Raw genomic sequence first — 21,717 nt, forward strand, 5'->3', positions numbered from 1 at the left:
CTTATCCATCCAGGTATATCGACAGCCTACCTGCGGGAGATTCCATACGGTAATGTGACCTCGTACACGCGGTACATCCAACACGCACACAAACGCACACAGATACTGTTTGAGGGGCAACCATGAAAAGATGTCATTTTATTTATCCGTTATTTAAGGTGGAAGTCTCACGGGGGGGAAAAAAACATTTCGACAGGCGTTCTGTACGGTGCCGGCACTGACAGAAAACCCGGTCTGATTTCAGTCCTTTATCTGCAGACCTGGATGTTGTCAGATGCGATGTTTTGGGTGACGCTTCCGGCTCAAACGCTGTACTGAGTCGAAATGTTAGAAAAAACCCCCCCCCAATAGTTCAGACTTTCCACGTTTAGGGTCCTGGTGCGAGCTCATAGTCACTCGACTCCGATGATTGTGAAACCGAGTGATACGATGCTGATGACGAACTCTCTTCAGGATCCGGCTGAGTAGGGAATATGTCCTCGTATCTTGGAGGCGGCTCAGAAGGGCAACGCTCGTCGTTGTTTTGTACGATCGGCCCCCACGGTCTTGGAACGTTGTGTTCATTTTCCCCGCCGCGTCCGCCGGAATCATGGTCGCCCCTTTCTAAAACGATGCTGTCGTAGGAAGGAGGGTCCCTGCTCATTGACCAATCAGGTCCTCCTGCAAAGTGTGGAGGCGGGGTGACGTCATCACCCAATGTTGCAGGAAGCGGCTGATATCTGAAGGCTTCTGGGTCCTCCTCAGAGTCGCCGTCCCGACGGATTTTGCTCACACAGACAGCCAGCCAGTAACACAAGCCGATTACTGTGAGTGCGATTATCTGCACTAAGTGAGCTGCACAGACTTTAGGGGCTTTGTCTGTGTTGGATGCCGGTTTGCAGGCTGGTACCACAAGTCCTGGGATACAAACTATTACCCCGCAAACCAGTAACAGCATCCCGAGTATCAGGAACTGCGCAAACTGCCGGCTTTTGCCGCAGAGGAAGCTTCTATCTGGATCCGTCGGGTCTCCTTCTAATTCCCTCCTTCTCCTCTCTCGTTGGGCAGTAAACTCTGCCATCATTAAACATGCCAGCCCTAACCCGGCAAGTACCGGGCCCGTCACCTTGTAGGCGATACAGCTGTCGGACTGGCATGACGCGAACCCATAGACAGAAAGTAGAGATCCGCCGCATAAGAGCGCCCAGCCAAACACAACCAGCGTGAATGTTATTCTGCTGCTTGTGCCAGGGCCAGGAGTGCCGAACCAAGTGCGCTCCATGACGGCTGAAACGTGTACCTGTCGGGTGTCAGTCAAAGATGTTCAGGGGCAGAGACTCGCGCCTATGTGCCGGGTGTTGCGTCACACGAATGAAGGCCTTTTAATCTCTGCCTATTTTGTGTTTTCAAAGTCAATTGAAATCGCGATTTGGCTCCCTGTCGTGGACAGGTAACGGTTATGCTCAGTACTGCTACTGCTCACAATCTGAAACAACCACAGTGTCTGGATGTGCTTTTACAGAACATCACAGCATTGTGACATCACAGCACTATGACATCACAGTCAGGGCAGGCTGTACCACAGTGCAAGAGCCATAGGGGTGTTCTGCCCTGGTTCCAAATATCCTCAGGGCCAATACACAGCTGCCTCTTTCACAAATATTTTATTCCACATGACCCCCCCCCCTCTCCTTACACGAAGTGGTTTGTTCCAAAGAGACTTTCTGCAGTGTTGAGAAGTAAGGGCTTCTTCTGACGTTGCGCATGCTTCACAGAAATACTCCTAGTTTGTTAATAGATGACAATGTTGAGGATACTTGGACACTTAATTACACTTAATAAAAGACAATTAACCCTTTTGTTACCCTTTGTGACCAAGGATGTTTTGACACTTTGGCGCTGCTCGTGTTTAGCTGTAATTGTCTCCTCTCCCATTTAGTGAACCCACGCAAGTTTTATATATTGTTTGTTTTTTTCATTTTTTTTTCTCAGGACAAAGTTTTTTTTATCTTGTCATGTAGTTTCCTAAAAAAATGAGTTAATAAACTCTGCTACAAAATCTATATCTAAAAAAACCTGCTAAATAGATTCTTCCATTTGTCTTGAGTTTAGAAATACCAAATGTTTATGGCAAATAACCCCAAGGTATATCAGATGCTGAAATTTGAACCTTTTCCATTGGTGAGATTCTACCACCAGCCTTTGTCATAAAACAACCCATTATGTGTTCAGCAACATCTCCCGAGTACAGTTATACTGCCCGTGCATGACGTTTGTCAGTTTTTTGGGGGGGTAAAAGGCCATATTTGGGAAGAGCAATTATTTTAACTTGAACCTTTGACATCTGGTCCTTCTGCCCCATTGGGGACATCTTTAAAGCCGGTCAGTTCAGTTTACCCCATCAAAGCATATATTATTGAAAACTAGACGCTCCAAGGTATTTCAAATGGTGGTATTTTTATTTTAACTCTTTACATGCACTAATTCTACCACCAGCCTTTGTGTCAGTTTGTGGTATTAATTTTTCGTGTTTTCGCTATCGAGGCATTTCAGCGACATCCTTTAAGCTGAAGAGGTGATCATTGATTGTGAAAAATAAAACCAAAATGCAGTTTTAGATGTGGTTCGCCGTGACCTTTACTGTTTGACTGTTTTTTGGGTTAAACGCTATCAATGTCAAATATTAAGGCATTTGTGTAATGTCCATACACAGCATGCCCGAGCGATGCTTCTCTTCCCCTCCGCTGAGCGCTTGCTTTGTCCCGTAGTGGAGTTAAAGCGTCATTGGCGCAGAATACAGAATCCCACGTGAGCCGAGCGCACGAGCCGAGTATGAAGCTGCGACTTCCCGTTATAAGCCGGATAAGAACTTTTCAGAATCTTATTGCGGCAAAGAATATCTGCGTGCGAATAAAGTCATTAAACACAATCCACAAGCTGATGGCAACAACTACAGGGGTTTCGTAGGGCAACTTTAAAAAATTGTATCCCATAAAATGGCCAGAGTGTCCCTTTAATCCCTCTATGCATTTAAACGGAAACATATAATGCTCGCAAGGTAACGGCTGACATTGGTATTCATTTAAGGACTGGATTAATTATTATTATTGACATCGTAGCTAGCTGCCAAATGCTCCTTGTTTTATTAACCCTTTACAAGCAACACCTCAAAACACATAATTAAAATATATATAAACCAGAGTGTGCGTAGATTTAGTAAACTGTGGATTTATTTATTTTTTTGAATGGCTTGTTGGCTAAGCGTGATGGGCGTTGTTGGATTGTGGGTTTTGTCAAATCTCAACCTTCCTAATGCCGCGACCCTTTAATACGGTTCCTCATGTTGTGGTGACCCCCAACCATGGTCACAGGTTGAGATCCGCTGCTATAGAGTCTTTGAGGCTGTGTTATATCAACACCAAGTTGTGTAGAGATAGAGAGAGTCTCTCAATAATGACCAGAGAGGAACAGAGCGAGAGGTCAGAGGGCACTCGGGGTTATTTGAGGACAGGGGGGGGATCTATATCTCTTTTAAGCTACTTTTCCATCTTGGACAATGAATAAGAAGGTTTAACCAGCCGGTTGCCAGAGGGCTGCAGGAAGCAGAGCGGCGATGGACTGTCTGGTTGTAACGGCATCTCCCTGGGCTTCTCGCTTTGTGGCTGTCCAATTGAGTTAAATATACAATTTTGGGTGACTTTTATATATCCCGGCAGAGGATACATAACCGTCTCTTTTAATGGCGTTGCTATTTATTTGTGACATCATACTGGAGAAGCTGCTTGGTTTCCAGCTTCTGTATCTGTGACTCTCGATTAGTTACCTTTTCTTTAGTCATAAATTAAACTTTCTTTAAGCAGTAAAAAGTTAACCCCTCGTAAATGGATGAGTGATAATTGGATTTTATTCCTGTTTGATGTAACAAAGGGTCGGGAAAGATGGGCTTTGCGTGGGGGGGTAGTAGGGACCCTGGTGTCTTCCACATACCTGGGGGCATTATTCTGGTGACTCTTCCTCCTCATTACTACTCGGTCCATCTAACGGAGCATTAAGACACTTTGCACGGGCCTACAAAACATACTGACAATGCGGAGATCGAGGGAATTTGGAAACAAAACCTGGAAGACATTCAGAAATGTAAGAAGATTGAAGGGACGCCGGTGAAGAATAAAAAAAAAAGTCTTCCATGTAGTTTAGAATTTTCTAATGCCTTTCCTTAAATGCCCCCGGCCGGGGCATTCTTTCTGTCTTGAGGAGATTCTGAAAATCCGCACAGTTAGTGGGGTTTGGGATATGATGTCGGCTAACAGAGAGGAAGATGAATGAGAGCAGAGCTGGGGGAGACTGTAAGGAATGACTGAGCGTGACAATGAATGAAAACAGGGCCGGCCCAAGACTTAATGCCGCCTGGCGCGAAGCTTAAAAATTATGCTCCCCCTCCCTGCCGACGCCGGTACTTACCTTTAAACAGTCCTGCGGCGAGTCTCCCTGCTCTGCCACGGTGCCAGCTTGTAATGCCGAGCGCCAGAAATTGACGTCACTTCCGGCGCTCAGCATTACAAGCCGGCACCGAGACCGAGCTGGAGGGCTCGCAGAGGAGAGAGAGGGGCGCCGAGCGGGTAAGCGAAAACCACTCGGCGTCCCTCTCTCTCCTCCGCTTAAAAAAAACAAAAAACGCTTGGGGCGGCAAAGTGCCGCCTGGGGCAATTGCCTCACTCTGCTCCATTGTAGGGCCGGCCCTGAATGAAAACCAGAGAGGAGAGGTCAGGACAGAAGCTGCTGATCCCAAGAGATTGGCATCAGTGGTTGCCGGCTAGTCATTCTATTCCTCAGGCTAGCGTTCAACAGCTTCTTAACTCCATCCTCGTACCCAGACATCAAACTTTACCGACATTAATAATAATTTTGTTTTAAACTACTCATAGTATCACATGTTTAATGCCAAAGAAAACCCCAGGAACCCCTCACAGGAATTTGCCCCATGGGGTATGTTTTCTCCGGGCAGTCAGTAATTGCTAGAGAACAGGTGTAGAGGATGGGGCACCATAGGAATGGAAATCTTATTTTTTTGTAAACGATACTTGGAATGATTTATGAAACTGCCTTCTTCTCTCCATTGCATGCGGAAGGAACGTTAAAGGGACAATGTACCTTCTCCCACTTTTTCACGATGTCCTTATTGTCTTTTTCTTTGCTGATAGGTTTATGACCAACAGATGTGATGGGGGGGGGCATTTTGGCATCCCAAAGTTGACCTTGTCCTCCGTTACCATGACTGTGTCATTGACCACGAAAGGCCAGATCAAATAGCCACAGGCGACACAAAGCCATGGACCATTACCTGTTGGCTTAACTGCCTTCCTAAACAAAGGTTTGGCCGAAAAGGGCCGGGGTTAAGCCCGTCCCAGACAGTCCGTTTTTTATTAACACATTTTGTGTTTTCTCGGCTCATTCTGAACAGAATAAGGACGGCAGCCGCTTCTTTGATTCTTTTCTTTGGCATGCATTCTTGCTCCATGCTGTAGAGCCACAGAAGCCCCATTTAAATCGATTAAGCCGCTGTCTTTTAACTTTGCCCCTTTTATTATGGTCATAAAGTCAATTAAAGAAGAAAGAATGATCGATCTATATAAAAAGTGTGTTAACTCATTTCTCAAAATCCTTTATTAAGTCGGATCTTGCCAGCTGCTCTCCGGATCCCAGTAGAGCTCAGACGGTCCTTCTAAATGTCCTATTGATTCGCGATTTTTAAAGGAATAATAAAAATTGGTGACAGGTGGTAGAAGGTGGTGGTTTCATGTGTGCCAAATTCTGTCCTGGGGTAGGGACAAGACAGATGTTTTAGGGTACCTGTGAGGGTATATATGTATGTATGTATGTATGTGTATATATATATATATATATATATATATATATATAAATATTATAATATAGTTGAATTATAGAGATAATTTTTTGGACCAAGTGTGACACTGTTGTTTTTCCAGAGCTTTGACTTTAAGTACATTTCTACCTTCTGTGCAAAATGTTACTGTAACCCTCCGAGTAACCAAGTGCATAATTTAACCCCTTGGTCTCAAAATGCATTGTTTTCAATGGGTTTAGGGACCACCCATTGTCCTTAAGGAGTTAAAAAAAAATATATAACCTTGACAGAGTTTAATTTTATTTTAATTATACATTACAACAATCAAAGGACTGTTTGGCAACAACCTATTAGTGACTGTTTTTGTGTTACATTGCACATGTTCCTGATATAATTTTTTGGATAAAAGTTATTATTGAAAGTGGTAAATGTCCCGTTGTACCACGCTGCGGAATATGATGGCGCTATATAAAGCAATAAATAATAGTAATGTTACAATTTTCAATTTCAACACAAGTGACCTACAGCTCGGCAATGAAATCTCTGTAGGCAGTAGAGGCAAAACGTGGCCGCCGGGCTAATCCTGGGGCCACACATGTCTTTTTCTGGACATCCGTATCTTTTGCTGTGGGATGGCTATGTCTCCGAATCCCCTGAGGCCAATATGAAAAAATGAATAATCTATTGGAACATGATGAAGCCAGCTGTGCCGTAAAGAAGCTTCATGTGTGTTCCTGAAACAATGACCTAAAACGTGCCGGCAGATCGGCCCCATCCGGCCCCCGTCTAGTCGCCCGTTTCCCCTGCTGTAAAGACTCAAACCTTAATCAGTCGTTGGTCTCGTCTTAGATTCAGGAGCCGTATGTCTATCCCATGTGTGTTTAAATCCCCTCACTGTATTACCCTCTACCACTTCTGCTGGGAGGCTGTTCCCCTTATCTACCACTTTCTAAACCTCTGACCTCCTACTTATAGATTATGGCCTCTTAAACATTTCTCCTCCTTTGAAATAAACTCCCTTTATGTATTTAAATGTCTCCCCCAAGCCACTCTTTCTCAGTCTTTCCTGATCATTTTTATCCTGCCCTCCCCATGAATTCTCTCCAATATTTCTTTGAACGCAACACCCCAGGTGAGGTCTAACCAGAGATCTGTAACGTAACAGATCCCCCCCCCACTTAATCTCAATAAAAATATGAGCAGAACACGATTTCTTAGGGATTTATCCCTTCCTTTATAAAATAACTGATATTCCTGCTAGGATTCATCTACTCCCCATAATCCTTATTGTTTGGAAATATGGGTTCATGTCCCACATCTGTCCCAAAGCCCTCTGTGATGGGGCGGAAGTAGAGCCGTGTGTCTAGTGCCCGGCGTCTCGTTCTCATCGCCTCGCGCTGTCTGATTAATCCCGGACGCGTGTTAATGCACTGTGAATATGTCTAACACGGGCATCGAGTTAATCTTCCCCCCGTTGGGCCGCAATCTGTTCTGACGCTTTGAATCAAAAATCTAAAAACATTGACCCTTACTGGGAGAAAGCAGCGTCGTATTACCCATTGTACAGTGCTGCTGAGGATGATGGCGCTATATAAAACATGTGATGTAAAGGGACATTTGTCATAATGTCCAAAAACATCTCCCAGGCCCTGGGTCCATTATTATTTATTACTATTATTACCACTAATATTGCTGCGGCTGCGACTACTACTATTAGTATTTATTAGTATTGGATTAGTATTACTATTAGTATTATTACTATTGTGTTAGTACTACTATTAGTATTATTACTATTGTGTTAGTACTACTATTAGTAGATAAAAAGCAGTAGGCCCATCCAGTCTGCCCAAACTCTGAGTACTTTCCTTTAGTACCTGCCCTTATCATATATCTAGCTTGGCCTTATGTCTATCCCATGCTTGCTTAAATGACTTTACTGTATTAACATCTACTACTTCTGCTGGAAGGCTATTCCATGCGTCCACTACCCTTTCCGTAAAGTAATATTTTCTGATGTTACCATTAAACCTTTGCCCCTCTAGTTTATGCTTGTGTCCTCTTGTTGTGGTAGTATTTCTCCTTTTAAATAAACTCTCTTCCTTTACCTTGTTGATTCCCTTTAAGTATTTAAATGTTTCTATCATATCCCCCCTGTCACGTCTTTTTTCCAGGCTATATAGGTTAAGATCCTTTAACCTGTCCTGGTAGGGTTTATCTTGTAATCCATAAACCATTTTAGTCGCCCTTCTCTGCACTTTCTCCAACATTTCTATATCCTTCTGGAGATACGGTCTCCAGTACTGTACACAATACTCCAAGTGAGGTCTCAGCGGTGCTCTGTACAACGGCATGAGCTCTTCCTTCTCTCTACTGCTAATACCTCTCGCTATACAACCAAGCATTCTGCTAGCATTACCTGCTGCTCTACTGCATTGTCTGCCTACCTTTTAAATCCTCAGAAATAATTACCCCGAAACCCCTTTCCTCACACGTTGAGGTTAGGACTGTACCAAATATTCTATACTCTGCCCTTGGGTTTTTATGCCCCAGGTGCATTACTTTGCATTTATCTACATTAAATGCCATTTGCCACAGCTCTGACCATTTTTCCAGTTTTCCTAGATCGTTTGCCATTTGGCTTCTTCCTCCAGGAACATCAACCCTGTTGCAAATTTTTGTGTCGGCAGCAAATAAACATACCTTTCCATCGAGACCATCTGCGATATCACTAATAAAAATTATTAAAGAGAATGGGTCCAAGTACAGATCCCTGCGGTATCCCACTGGTAACAAGACCTTGTTCTGAATATACGCCATTCACTACAACCCTCTGTTGTCTGTCACTCAGCCGCTCCTTAATCCATTCAATAACATTGGGATCTAAACCCAGAGATTGCAGTTTATTTATAAGTCTTCTATGTGGGACAGCGTCAAAGGCCTTACTGAAATCCAGATACGCAATGTCTACTGCACCACCGCGATCAATGACTTTAATCACCCAATCAAAACAATCAATAAGATTTGTTTGGCAAGATCTTCCTGAGGGAAACCCATGTTGTTTTTGATCTTGAAACCCATGTGACTTCAGATGTTTAACAATCCTTTCCTTTAACATGGTTTCCATTAATTTCCCCACTACAGATGTAAGACTAACTGGCCTGTAGTTGCCCGACTCCTCCCTACCGCCTTTTTTGTGAATGGGCACAACATTCGCTACTTTCCAATCCCCAGGGACAACTCCCGTTACCAATGATTCGTTAAATATATCAGTTAACGGTTTTGCTAGTTCACCCCGAAGCTCTTTTATAACTTGGGGTGTATCCCATCAGGCCCCATCGACTTATTTGTCTTTACCTTAGACAGCTGAAGCAGAACCTCCGCCTCGATAAACTCACATATTTCAAATGATTCCGTCTTTTTTCCCAGCTGAGGTCCCATTCCCTCATTTTCCTCTGTAAAAACTGAACAGAAATATTCATTGAGGCCGTCAGCTAAACCTTTATCCTCTTCTACATCCATTCCTTTTGTTTTTAGTCTCACTAATCCTTGTTTAACTTTCCTTTTCTCATTTATATATCTAAAAAATGTTTTATCTCCATTTTTTACCGAGAGGGCAATTCGCTCTTCTGCGTGTGATTTCGCAGATATTATAACTTTCTTTGCCTCTTTCTGCCTCATTTTATAGATCTGTCTATCTTCCTCACTTTGGGTATTTTTGTATCTACTAAAGGCTAACTTCTTGTCTTTCACGATTTTGGCCACTTCTGCAGAGTACCACAGCGGTTTCTTTAATTTTTTACTCTTACTGACCAGCCGAATACAATTTTCTGTTATCTTCAATAATGCAGCTTTTACAAAATCCCATTTCTCCTGAACGCCATGTAAATTGCCCCCGTCTGATAAGGACTCCTCTATACAGATTCTCATTTTGGAAAAGTCATCTTTTCTAAAATCTAAAACTTTTGTTTTTGTGTGGTGCGACTCCGTCACTGTTCGTATATTAAACCACGCAGACGGATGATCACCAGATCCCAAACTTTCACCTACAGAAATATCTGTTAACAAATCTCCATTTGTGACACTAAATCCAATATGGCCTCCTTACGAGCTTGTTCCTCAACTACCTGTTTTAAAGATAATCCCAGTAAGGAGTTTAGAATATCCGCACTCCAGGTACCACCAGCTACTTTCGCTACTATTGGTATTGTTACTATGGTATTACTGTTAGTATTATTAATATTGTATTAGTACTACTACTCTTAGTGTTACTATTAGTATTTATACTATAAATCTTAACTACTAGTAACTACTATTAGTAACTACTATTACTGCTATTATTCTTACTATTGATACTATAAATATTATAACTATTAGTATTATTGGTGTCACTGCTATTATTATTATTATCATTCCTTCTATTATAAATATTATTACTACTACTATTAATAATCACAGCAACAACCTACCAGTTTCTGCTTTTGTGTCACGTGACGAATGAATGACTACTACACAATGAAAGAATGGCTTCTGGGAATGGATGGGGCATTGGGCAGTACTAAGCATGATGCTTCTTATGGTGCGTTTAGTTGTGTTAAATTTAACGTAGTAAGTGGAACCGCAGCTTTAAAGTTAGTCTGCATGAAAAAGCATTAATGCGAGAGGGGAGTCTATCTGTGAGCTGATTGGCTGGTGATCCAGTTACAAGAGTGTATAACCTTTTTATTAAGCGCCAGCATATTCTGCGGCGCTGTATAATTTAAGTACGGAAGAGCGCTTTCATAAAAGTTTCTAACATGCCGGTATGCGGGCGCTTACTATCTAATGGATTTCTAGGAGCCAAACCGGGTGGGCTGGGGGGGAATAATGCTGCGGCCATCAGATGTATGAGGAGGTGCCCGAGGAAGAGCGCGGTCCTTTAATTTCCTCTCCGGTTACAGAACAATTAATGGAAATGTGTTTTTCTTCCCCAGTGGGTTTAAGTGAACTTTTAAAGGAACCAGTGACTTATTGTCTAGGGGTTGAAGGGCTGGGGGGCAAATTATCATGGGGGGGGGTATTTATTTGTAAGAAAAAAGCCTATTTAACAATTTCATGTCCTGGGTATGTTTGTTATGTGTATATATTAGCCTTCTTACTCAGGGGCTCCAGTACATCTTTTGTATATTTGTGTGCAGAGCTTGGTACTGGTTGTAAATAATATATAAATATATATAAATGCTAATATTTGTTATGTGTTTTCTGTAATAAACGGTCATTCAGTAGATCGGCAGCTTAATTAATGCGTTAGATTTATTACGTAATGTTTGTCACCTGAGACTGGTCTGCGGGGGAATTTTCCGTACCGTATAACTAATCACCGTCTGTTTGCCTTTTTTTGCCGGTTTTTCGGGATCTCGCAGGAGTCAGCCAAAGGTAAGCCGCAAACCTCCTACTTTATTCTTAAGTTCGGTGAGCGCGTTTAATACCGTTTCAGAGCCGGGAAGGGGTTTCTCCGGAATGTTTACTCGGCGTGTGCATGGATGACGGCAAGAGGTCGGCCACGGCTTTCTGAGGCTCAGGGGTTCTGTGTCAGCCCAGAAAACGCTGCGGTCTTTTATGGCGAGATGTAGGTTTGGGTAACTAAACCATGAATGTGTGTTTAATAAACGCTAATCGCCCATCCACTCCGCTTTCAATGCTTACCAAGTTGCATTAAGCACTGGGAGCTCTGCAGCCAATAGTCTCTTTCTATGATGGGAGCTCTGCAGCCAATAGGAAGTCTCGTCCTGTGGTGGGGCCTCTGCAGCCAATAGGAAGTCTATTCCTCTGGTGGGAACTCTGCAGCCAATAGGAAGTCTCGTCCTGTGGTGGGAACTCTGAGGCCAATAGGAAGATCTCGTTTAGTGCTTGGAGCTCTGTAACGATAAGCGTCTCTCAGGACAGGGAGCTGTACAGCCAATAGGAAGGTTTTTTTAGTGTCGGGAGCCAATAGGAACTCTCTTCCAGTGCTGGGAACTCTGTAGCCAGAAGGATCTCTCAGTACGGAGAACTCTGCAGCCGATAGGAAGATCTCATTTAGTGCTGGGGACTCCGCAGCCAATAGGAACTATCCATACTGGAAACCCTGTAGCCATTAAAATCTCCCAGATGGTTCTAGGGGTAGTTAGTGACCCGGAAGAAGAGCTTCTCTATCTTCTCGCGATGCTTGTTTTTGGTGCGAGAGTCCGTGTTCTATATAATTATTAGATGTGTCGCCCCCACATTTTCTGGATACCCCTCGAAATAAAGTTTCTAAACGTTCCGTCTGGGGTATTAGAACTGCTTTGACCTGGATCTTTTGCCGTTTCTCGCGCAGGTCTTTGCCTACGATCACTGCTTTTGGTCGATGGATGAGTCTGTTACAGAGAAATTTGCAGGTAATTATTATTTGTCCTTCTGATTTATTTATTTTTAATTGTTTAATTAGAATCTTAATGATTAAAAATCCATAGTTTTGTAAAGAAAAAATGTCTAATATGGATAAAAAAAACTTTTACGTCTTTTTCTATGTCGGCCTAATAAGTTATCGACTTTGATTAAAGTTTCTGGATCCCCTTGGACCAACGTGGCTCTATCCATTGCTTTGGGACAGTGCTGTTGGCCAGCTTCCAGTTCAGCGCATGCTCGGCAGCTCTTGGCTCATTGTGTAGAACAAGCTGGTAGTTTGCAAAGCAATAAAGATTTATGTGTTTGAAGACAGAATACAGTTCATTACCTCCGGCCAACAGACAAATGTTGAGGCGAAGCACATGTTCCAGGAATTGGGCTGTGCCCTTCCTCCTATATCGATCACATGCGCAACTTCCTCCGAGCTCTCGCATTGGGTTAGCAGCTGCATTTGTTGACTTGTTAGTTCACCCCAGCCCTCTTTTCATATTAAATGTCTATTGGAGCCCACTTTGCATGGGCATGTTTAACCCCTCCCACAGCTGGCGCTATGGAAAACGGGAAGCGTACCCAAGTATGCTTCCTGCACATGCTCAGTAGCTCTCCCATTCTAGTCTATGGCAGTCGAGCTCTTTGGGACTCCAATGGGACTGACAGCAGCCAATCACATGTATGTTCTCCAGATTGTGGGGGCGTTGCTAAGCATACGCGTGAGCCGTGTACATTAAAGCTCCTTGGTCTCAGTTGGGAAGCAGGTTTGTGTCATCTCCGTGTGTTCCGTGCATAGAGGTCTGTGTGCCCTTGCGTGTTTCAGGCGTGTTGGGTGGATCATACGGTCTAACTTACTATAGTAACAGCGTTTTACAGATGACGTGAACTCTAATAGAAAAGACATCTCTGCTTCTGTACGGTGGTGGGGTCTCATCCCACCAACACGAAACGTTACCCGAAGCCTTCAGCCCGTATCTGAAATGGGGTAAATAACTTCCGGGCTCCGAGCCGCGTTAAAAGGGCAGATCTGTCCGGCCGAGCTGTCCTGAGGCTGAATTTGTTATTAGATTCTGGAAAAGTTAGTTAATTCCGTAAGCAAATCACATTTCCTCGCAGAGTCTGACCTTCTGTTTTCTGGGAGGAATGTTCTCTAATGCTAATTCCTCCCGGAGCGCTTAACGTCTTGCCGGAGAAAATTCACTAGCCGAGGGGGCATTACCAGCTTCATTTATGTCCAATTATTGTACATAGAAATATAGAATCTGCCGTCTAGTTTTTAAATACCGCCACTTAAAGCTGGATTGTGATAACGTTTTAGGGAGACTTTTTAAATAGGTGGGAACAGGAGTCAAAAACTGTAACAAGGAATGAATATGATTTAAATCAAACCCTGCCACGATGCATCTTGAGATTTGGTCTAAAATGGAGGCGTGATGTAAATATGAATTACTGTAGGCTCGGTGCATGAATAATAAGGACGGTGTCTTGGTGTACACACGCTACTGTTCAAAAGTTTGGGGTCACTCAGCTGTTTCCATGGAAAACATGGAAATTTCAGGCTGTAAAATAATTACAAAAGGGATTCTAACCATCAATCAAGATCAGCGAACACAACGTGCCATTGGAACACAGGAGTGATGGGAGTGATAAAGGGCCATTGGCACACAGGAGTGATGGGAGTGATAAAGGGCCATTGGAACACGGGAGTGATGGGAGTGATGGGAGTGATAAAGGGCCATTGGAACACAGGAGTGATGGGAGTGATAAAGGGCCATTGGAACACAGGAGTGATGGGAGTGATAAAGGGCCATTGGAACACGGGAGTGATGGGAGTGATAAAGGGCCATTGGAACACAGGAGTGATGGGAGTGATAAAGGGCCATTGGAACACAGGAGTGATGGGAGTGATAAAGGGCCTTTGGAACACAGGAGTGATGGGAGTGATAAAGGGCCTCTGTACGCCTATGAAGAGGTTCCATTAAAAATCAGCCGTTTCCAACTACAATAGACATTTACAACATTAACCCTGTCTGCACTGGATTCCTGATACATTTTATGTTATTTTAATGGACAAAATGTGCTTTTCTTTAAAAAGAAAAAAACAGGTAAATGTGTAAGTGACCCCAAACGTTTGCATGGTAGTTTATATCATCGGATCTGTTTGTTATTGCTCCAAGAGAAGAGAAGGGAGTCTCTTACTCTTTATCTGGCCGACACACAGAAAGATATAAAGCCACATAAGCTTTTGGAACCTTAATAAAAAAAATATTGCAATAAATCGGAAATAAAACACGAAAAACACCAATAACTCTATGCTTTTGTAAATGTATTTTCTTAAGAAAATCCCGTTTTTATGCAATGTTTATGCTCGGTGTTCCGTCTTCCGCAGGCCAAGATGTCGTTTTTCAGTGCCTTGGAGAGAATATTCTTCAAAATGCCTTTGAGGGTTACAATGCCTGTATCTTTGCCTATGGGCAGACGGGTAAGTTTATGATCTGCAGAGGCAGGAAACAGTAGCCGTAAGCTAATGATTCCAAGAAAATCCGGTTAGTTTATTTTCCGTCGGCCAAATGGACAAGCGGCTCCAAACTTGTACAGTTGGACCTTTTTGAGTCTTATATGCCAAATATCTTGAGCTCATTGAGAGCCGAAACGTTGGACCTTCACCAAGTCGATAAATTTTATAAAAAGAAGACCCGCTGAGTGCATTAACTTTATTTGCTGTATGTATATATGTATGTATGTATGTATATATATATATATATATATATATATACATATACACATATACACATACATCTCACCCTCCCTCCCTTGGTCCCTATTGTGTTGTCGCCAATTTCAGTTTCTCGTGTACATACAGCGGGTTTGTGTCATCTCCTACAGGTTCTGGAAAGTCCTACACGATGATGGGGACGGCAGATCAACCCGGCCTTATCCCGAGACTATGCAGCACTTTATTCGAGCGGACGCTGAAAGCCGAGAGCGAAGAGTCGAGCTTCAAAGTGGAAGTTTCCTACATGGAAATATACAACGAGAAAGTCCGGGATCTCCTGGACCCAAAAGGGTAAACTTTTATTTTTATTTTTTTTTATTTTTTTTTTACGTTTCCGATTTAGATCAATTATTAAACTCTTCCTGTCGTCTTTCTATTGTTGCACCGTTCAAATATAATGACTTTGCCTTGAGGCTTTTTCCTACATTTAAACAGATCAATGCTATATAAAGCAGGATTAGCGTGAACGCCACACATTAGCGCTTTTACAAGAGGGAATCGCCGAGTAGAATTAAGATGTTAATCTCTTAACGTAACCCCCTGTAATGGTTATTCCCGAAAAAACCCACCTGCTTTTTAAACCACCACAAAAGCCTTATTCCCCCCCCCCCCGGCAAGGTTGACGGCAGTTTCTGTCTAAACCGGTTAATCTGTATTAAATCTGTTTAAACGTCTCATCCGTAGGAACCGCCAGTCGTTGAAAGTCAGGGAGCACAAAGTTTTGGGTCCGTACGTCGACGGCCTTTCCAAGCTAGCCGTGGAAGGCTACAAGGTGAGAGACGTCGGTGATCTCTTGGACGCTCTAGTGTCGGCCCTCAACTTCAGTAACCCTTAATATTTATGCGTAGGGACCGTCCTGGTGTGACCCGGAGTCTCCAGGTGAAGTGCTGCTGCTTTGGGTCGTTCTCTTTCTTAGGGCAAGGTGTGATGTTTGGCCACGCCCACTCCCTGCCCCTTTCCCCTCCTACGCCTCGCCTTTAAACCTGTCTGGGGCCAGCCCTGGTCCTGGCAAGGCCCCACCCCCAGAATCGGGAGCTCCCGGGTAGCCTACCCTGGAAGGTTCCCGGCTATCTTAGTATTGTTTACTGTTCCCGCTAAACAAGAATGCTCCTCCTGCCTGGCCACTGATTGGCTGCCCGATGCAGCGCTTGCTGAGCCAGCGTTGTGTATCACGTGCACATCCTACACACAAAATAGCTGGGGGGCTGCAGAATCCCCCCCAATGCATGTCTGTAGTGTTCCTTTAATCAATGTAAAAGGTACATTCTTTAAGCTGCTGTTCCACCTACTCTGCTGAATTTCACAGCGATATTCCAAACAATTAGCATTCTAAATTAATGTTTAAATTTATACCCCCCCAAGACTTAATAACATAAACACGGTATACAATTAAAACGCTTGTTTCCTTTTACTACTCCCTTAGATTGTAAGCTTTCGAGCCTTTAATTGATAAAAGATAATAATGAAAATAAGTTTCCATGGATATACAGAAAGGCATCTTCATTTTTTTTTGCGTGGTTTAAGTTTTTGGGGGAAGTTAAATAAACGTGAATTAAAAGCTGGGGAGCGCAAATGAGAACAGAACCTTTATTAAGAAGCATTAGCCGCTTGCTTTATAAAGGATTAACACCCTATACGTGTAATCGGTGCTTATTCTTTATAAAAACGATCAGCATTCTGAGCAAATCTCAGAGGTACGAAGCTTCTGCTGAAGGTTTTGTTTTACAAATGTTTCTTAAAATGTAACTTTGCGGGGACCTTCAGTTCATTTATTTAAAGCTGGAAATAATATATGTATTATAACCATATTAAATTAATGTAAAGTATAATATAAAATGAATATTATATATATATATTATAATCATATTAAATTAATGTAGAGTATAATATAAAATAAATATATATAAATATTATCATATTAAATTAATGTTATATATAAAATTAATATATATATATTCTAATCATATTAAACTAACGTAAAGTATAATATAAAATTAATATTCTAATCTAATCATATTAAATTAATGTAAAGTATAATATAAAATTAATATTATATATATATATATATTATAATCATATTAAATTAATGTAGAGTATAATATAAAATAAATATTATCATATTAAATTAATGTTATATATAAAATTAATATTATATATATATTCTAATCATATTAAACTAACGTAAACTATAATATAAAATTAATATTCTAATCTAATCATATTAAATTAATGTAAAGTATAATATAAAATTATTATATATATATATATATTATAATCATATTAAATTAATGTAGAGTATAATATAAAATAAATATTATCATATTAAATTAATGTTATATATAAAATTAATATTATATATATATTCTAATCATATTAAACTAACGTAAACTATAATATAAAATTAATATTCTAATCTAATCATATTAAATTAATGTAAAGTATAATATAAAATTATTATATATATATATATATTATAATCATATTAAATTAATGTAGAGTATAATATAAAATAAATATTATCATATTAAATTAATGTTATATATAAAATTAATATTATATATATATTCTAATCATATTAAACTAACGTAAACTATAATATAAAATTAATATTCTAATCTAATCATATTAAATTAATGTAAAGTATAATATAAAATTAATATTATATATATATATTATAATCATATTAAATTAATGTAGAGTATAATATAAAATAAATATTATCATATTAAATTAATGTTATATATAAAATTAATATTATATATATATTCTAATCATATTAAACTAACGTAAACTATAATATAAAATTAATATTCTAATCTAATCATATTAATGTAAAGTATAATAATTAATATTACATATATTCTAATCGTATTAAATTAATGTAAAGTGTAATAATACAAAATTAATATTATGTATATAGTAAAAAATATATATGTATGCGTTATAATATACAAGTCACTTGCTGTCCTGTGTGTTTCCTCCAGGATATCGAGTCTTTGATGTCAGAGGGAAACAAATCCCGCACGGTTGCGGCAACCAACATGAACGAAGAGAGCAGCCGCTCTCACGCCGTCTTTAACATCATCCTCACGCACACGATCAGCGACATTCAGTCTGGGGTGAGTGACCCGGCTTTCACCGGGGAACGTGCTTTAGCCCCTGGGTCCTGGGAGCCGAGGGGATCCATTTCTTTTTTGGAAGGGGGGGGGGATCTTTGGATCGTAATAAAAGAAAAAGCCTGGTCGTTTTTCACGTAATTTTTATAATTGAGCCAATATGGTAACCGCGCTTACCTCTGTTTGGATATTTATGGAAAGAAGTCCTTATTCTACAAGCGTAAGTGGGGGGTGGGGGGCTTAAACAAAAATGTATCACGCAGGGAAGCAATGACTTTAATGCAACCATGAATTCTATATCTTTTATACTCTCTTCCCTAAGGGTTTATTGGTGATCACACAGACATAGAACCTGCCAGCAGATCGGCCCCAACCGGCCCCCGTCTAATCGCCCGTTTCTCCTGCTGTGAAGACTCAAACCTTAATCAGTCGTTGGTCTTGTCTTAGATTCAGGGGCCGTATGTCTATCCCATGCATGTTTAATGCACTGTATTACCACTTCTGCTGGGAGGCTGTTCCATTTTTTCCATCACCTTCTCAGTTCATATTCTAGAATATATAAACAACTGAGTAAAAAAAAAATCCCAGAGGCACGTAAATGGCTGGATTAAGATAATCTTGGAGATCACCTTGTTTGTTTTCAGACGTAAATTAGTATCCGCTGAAGGTGTTTTTGTATAATAATGACGTACATTAACTGCGTAAATTATTCATTTCCCTTCACCATTTAACCCTGAGTGACGGAACCAACCTTGACTGAGTTGCGGCGCCCTGTCTCCTGGTCCCTGTTACATTAACGTCTTAACATTTTGCTGAGTGGCCTGTAAATCTGCGACTGATTTTCGCTTCCGCTGAGCCCTCCTTTTGAGCTTTTAATTAGGGATCTGCATGATTATTCCTCCCCATTGTTATCTCTCGCCTATTCTCGAGGTGCTGATTGCTGTGGATTGGTGCGGGCAGCCTTTGTAAGGGTAGGGAGATGAAATATGGTAGTTTGGCCACTTTACGGCAGCGATCTTATCTTCCGTCAAATTCTATAGATCTTCAAAACAATTACACTGCTTGACAAACTGTAGGCACTGGAATAAATGAATTTAGTTATACTATTTTGACTTTGAGAGGGTGGTAGATAAGGGGAACAGCCTCCCAGCAGCGGTGGTAGAGACTAATAGAGTAAGGGTATTTGAACATGCATGGGAAAGACGTATGGCTCCTGAATCTAAGAATCAGTGGCTGAGGTGGGGGATTATACTAGAAATATGTTTCTCTGCAAAACACGTGAGGCTCAGATTCTCTTTCCGTTTATATATAGTATACATTTATTTCAATTACCTGCTTTTTGGGTTTTTTGGGGTTTTTTTGGTTTTTTTTCAGACTTCGGGTGAAAAAGTGAGTAAATTGAGCTTGGTGGATTTAGCCGGCAGCGAACGAGCAACAAAGACTGGAGCCGCCGGGGAACGTCTGAAAGAGGGAAGCAACATCAACAAGTGAGACCTCGGACCACCCGCCTCGCTGTATTTTGTTTGTTTTTAAGCCTTTCGGTGAAGTAACCGCAAATTTCACGCATAATTAACAGAATTAATAGTTTTTTCCTGCGTAGTCCTTGTTAGCTCTGTGTAAATATACAACCTAAAAGCAGGTAAATCATCCATGTTACGGACTCTTCTGCCATCTCCTCTGCCACAGCACTCAACCATGGCTTAACCCTTTCATAACCAATGACGTACCAGATGCGATAAGCAGCCTAGTCCCTAAAATACTGTTTTTAATTCTTAAGGCATGTCGGAAGCCTTTTTTTTTATCTTCCAATGCATTTTATTGCACTGATTATTCAGTTATTGGAGTTAGAAAGTTATCAGTGGAACAAAATGTAAGCGGGCCCCATTGATACCACAATCACATCATCAGGGGTACCGTTTATTCACGAGAAATCCCTTGGATGCCCTGGTGGGATCTCTAGCCACTGATCTGGTCTCAGTTAAATATTTAAAAAAATATGTATATATTTTCTTTTTGTATCCATCTCAGGAGAAACACAAAATAAAACATACCCCTTCGTTGCCCCCCAACCCCAATTTTACCCACTTTTTAGTCCTTGGTTGTAAGGCTGATTGTAAAAAGAGAGGCTGATTGTATGTTTTTGGCACAGTATAGCAGTCCCAGAATTTTAACCAAAAGTGTTTTTTTATTCATCTGGAATTCCTGCGTGTATGACGCCATTTTATCTTTTTAGGCCCCTCCCACTACTCTCAGTCCCACACTTTTGCTTTACTTTGACATAATTTGTGAACCAGCTGAACTTACAAAACCAAAAAGCAGCTGGCAAGCTGAACCAAACTGAGAACATGAGATGGAATCCTGTCTTTCTTTTAAGACATTTAGGACATTATTGTTGTTAATCCTTTTAAAGCAAAATTAATTAATTAATCTTTAAATTGTAATAACAATGTAAATGTGTTGCTTTTAATCACCAAGATGCTGTTTGTTTTGTTTTATTATGTACATAACTCACTTTTTTAACTAATTTTGTTACCTTTTAGGTCCCTCACCACCCTCGGCCTGGTCATTTCTGCCCTTGCAGACCAAGGTGCTGGCAAGAATAAGAACAAGTTTGTCCCGTATCGGGACTCCGTACTGACATGGCTGTTAAAAGTAAGTTATTGATTTGGTTAAAACTCATAGGGTATATTTAACATAACTAGATTGCATACTCAATATATATTATATACTTTCTGGCCGTATAACTAATCCCATCCTTATAACCCGTTATATCCCTGTATATTCCTCATATTATATATTATATACTCTCCGGCCGTATAACTAATCCTCTCCTTATAACCCGTTATATCCTGTATATTCCTCATATTATATATTATATACTCTCCGGCCGTATAACTAATCCTCTCCTTATAACCCGTTATATCCCTGTATATTCCTTATATTATATACCCTCCGGCCGTATAACTAATCCTCTCCTTATAACCCGTTATATCCCTGTATATTCCTCATATTATATATTATATACTCTCCGGCCGTATAACTAATCCTCTCCTTATAACCCGTTATATCCTGTATATTCCTCATATTATATATTATATCCTCTCCGGCCGTATAACTAATCCTCTCCTTATAACCCGTTATATCCCTGTATATTCCTCATATTATATATTATATCCTCTCCGGCCGTATAACTAATCCCGTCCTTATAACCCGTTATATCCCTGTATATTCCTCGTATTATATATTATATACTCTCCGGCCGTATAACTAATCCCGTCCTTATAACCCCTTATATCCTGTATATTCCTCGTATTATATATTATATACTCTCCGGCCGTATAACTAATCCCGTCCTTATAACCCCTTATATCCTGTATATTCCTCATGTTATATATTATATACTTTCTGGCCGTATAACTAATCCCATCCTTATAACCCGTTATATCCTGTATATTCCTCATATTATATATTATATACTCTCCGGCCGTATAACTAATCCTCTCCTTATAACCCGTTATATCCTGTATATTCCTCATATTATATATTATATACTCCCCCCCATATAACTAATCCTGTCCTTATAA

The 21,717-nt window shown here is 40.8% G+C and overlaps 1 protein-coding gene across 1 annotated transcript in view; it reads left to right on the forward strand.

Annotated features, from left to right (window-relative positions):
* The window catches only part of LOC149274934 (kinesin-like protein KIF13B), an 84,701-nt gene that overhangs the window by 19,528 nt on the left and 43,456 nt on the right, over positions 1-21,717 (forward strand). The window contains exons 3-10 of the mRNA XM_089505081.1: positions 11,245-11,257; positions 12,180-12,240; positions 14,631-14,723; positions 15,128-15,308; positions 15,702-15,789; positions 18,002-18,136; positions 19,508-19,620; positions 20,674-20,785. Of these exons, the coding sequence (XP_089361207.1) occupies positions 11,245-11,257; positions 12,180-12,240; positions 14,631-14,723; positions 15,128-15,308; positions 15,702-15,789; positions 18,002-18,136; positions 19,508-19,620; positions 20,674-20,785 (796 nt within the window). The remainder of the gene's footprint in view (positions 1-11,244; positions 11,258-12,179; positions 12,241-14,630; positions 14,724-15,127; positions 15,309-15,701; positions 15,790-18,001; positions 18,137-19,507; positions 19,621-20,673; positions 20,786-21,717) is intronic.

The sequence above is a fragment of the Sceloporus occidentalis genome, unplaced genomic scaffold, assembly GCF_023333645.1.
Source record: "Sceloporus occidentalis isolate IW3139 unplaced genomic scaffold, rSceOcc1.0.p SCAF_309, whole genome shotgun sequence".
Lineage (NCBI taxonomy): Eukaryota > Metazoa > Chordata > Lepidosauria > Squamata > Phrynosomatidae > Sceloporus > Sceloporus occidentalis.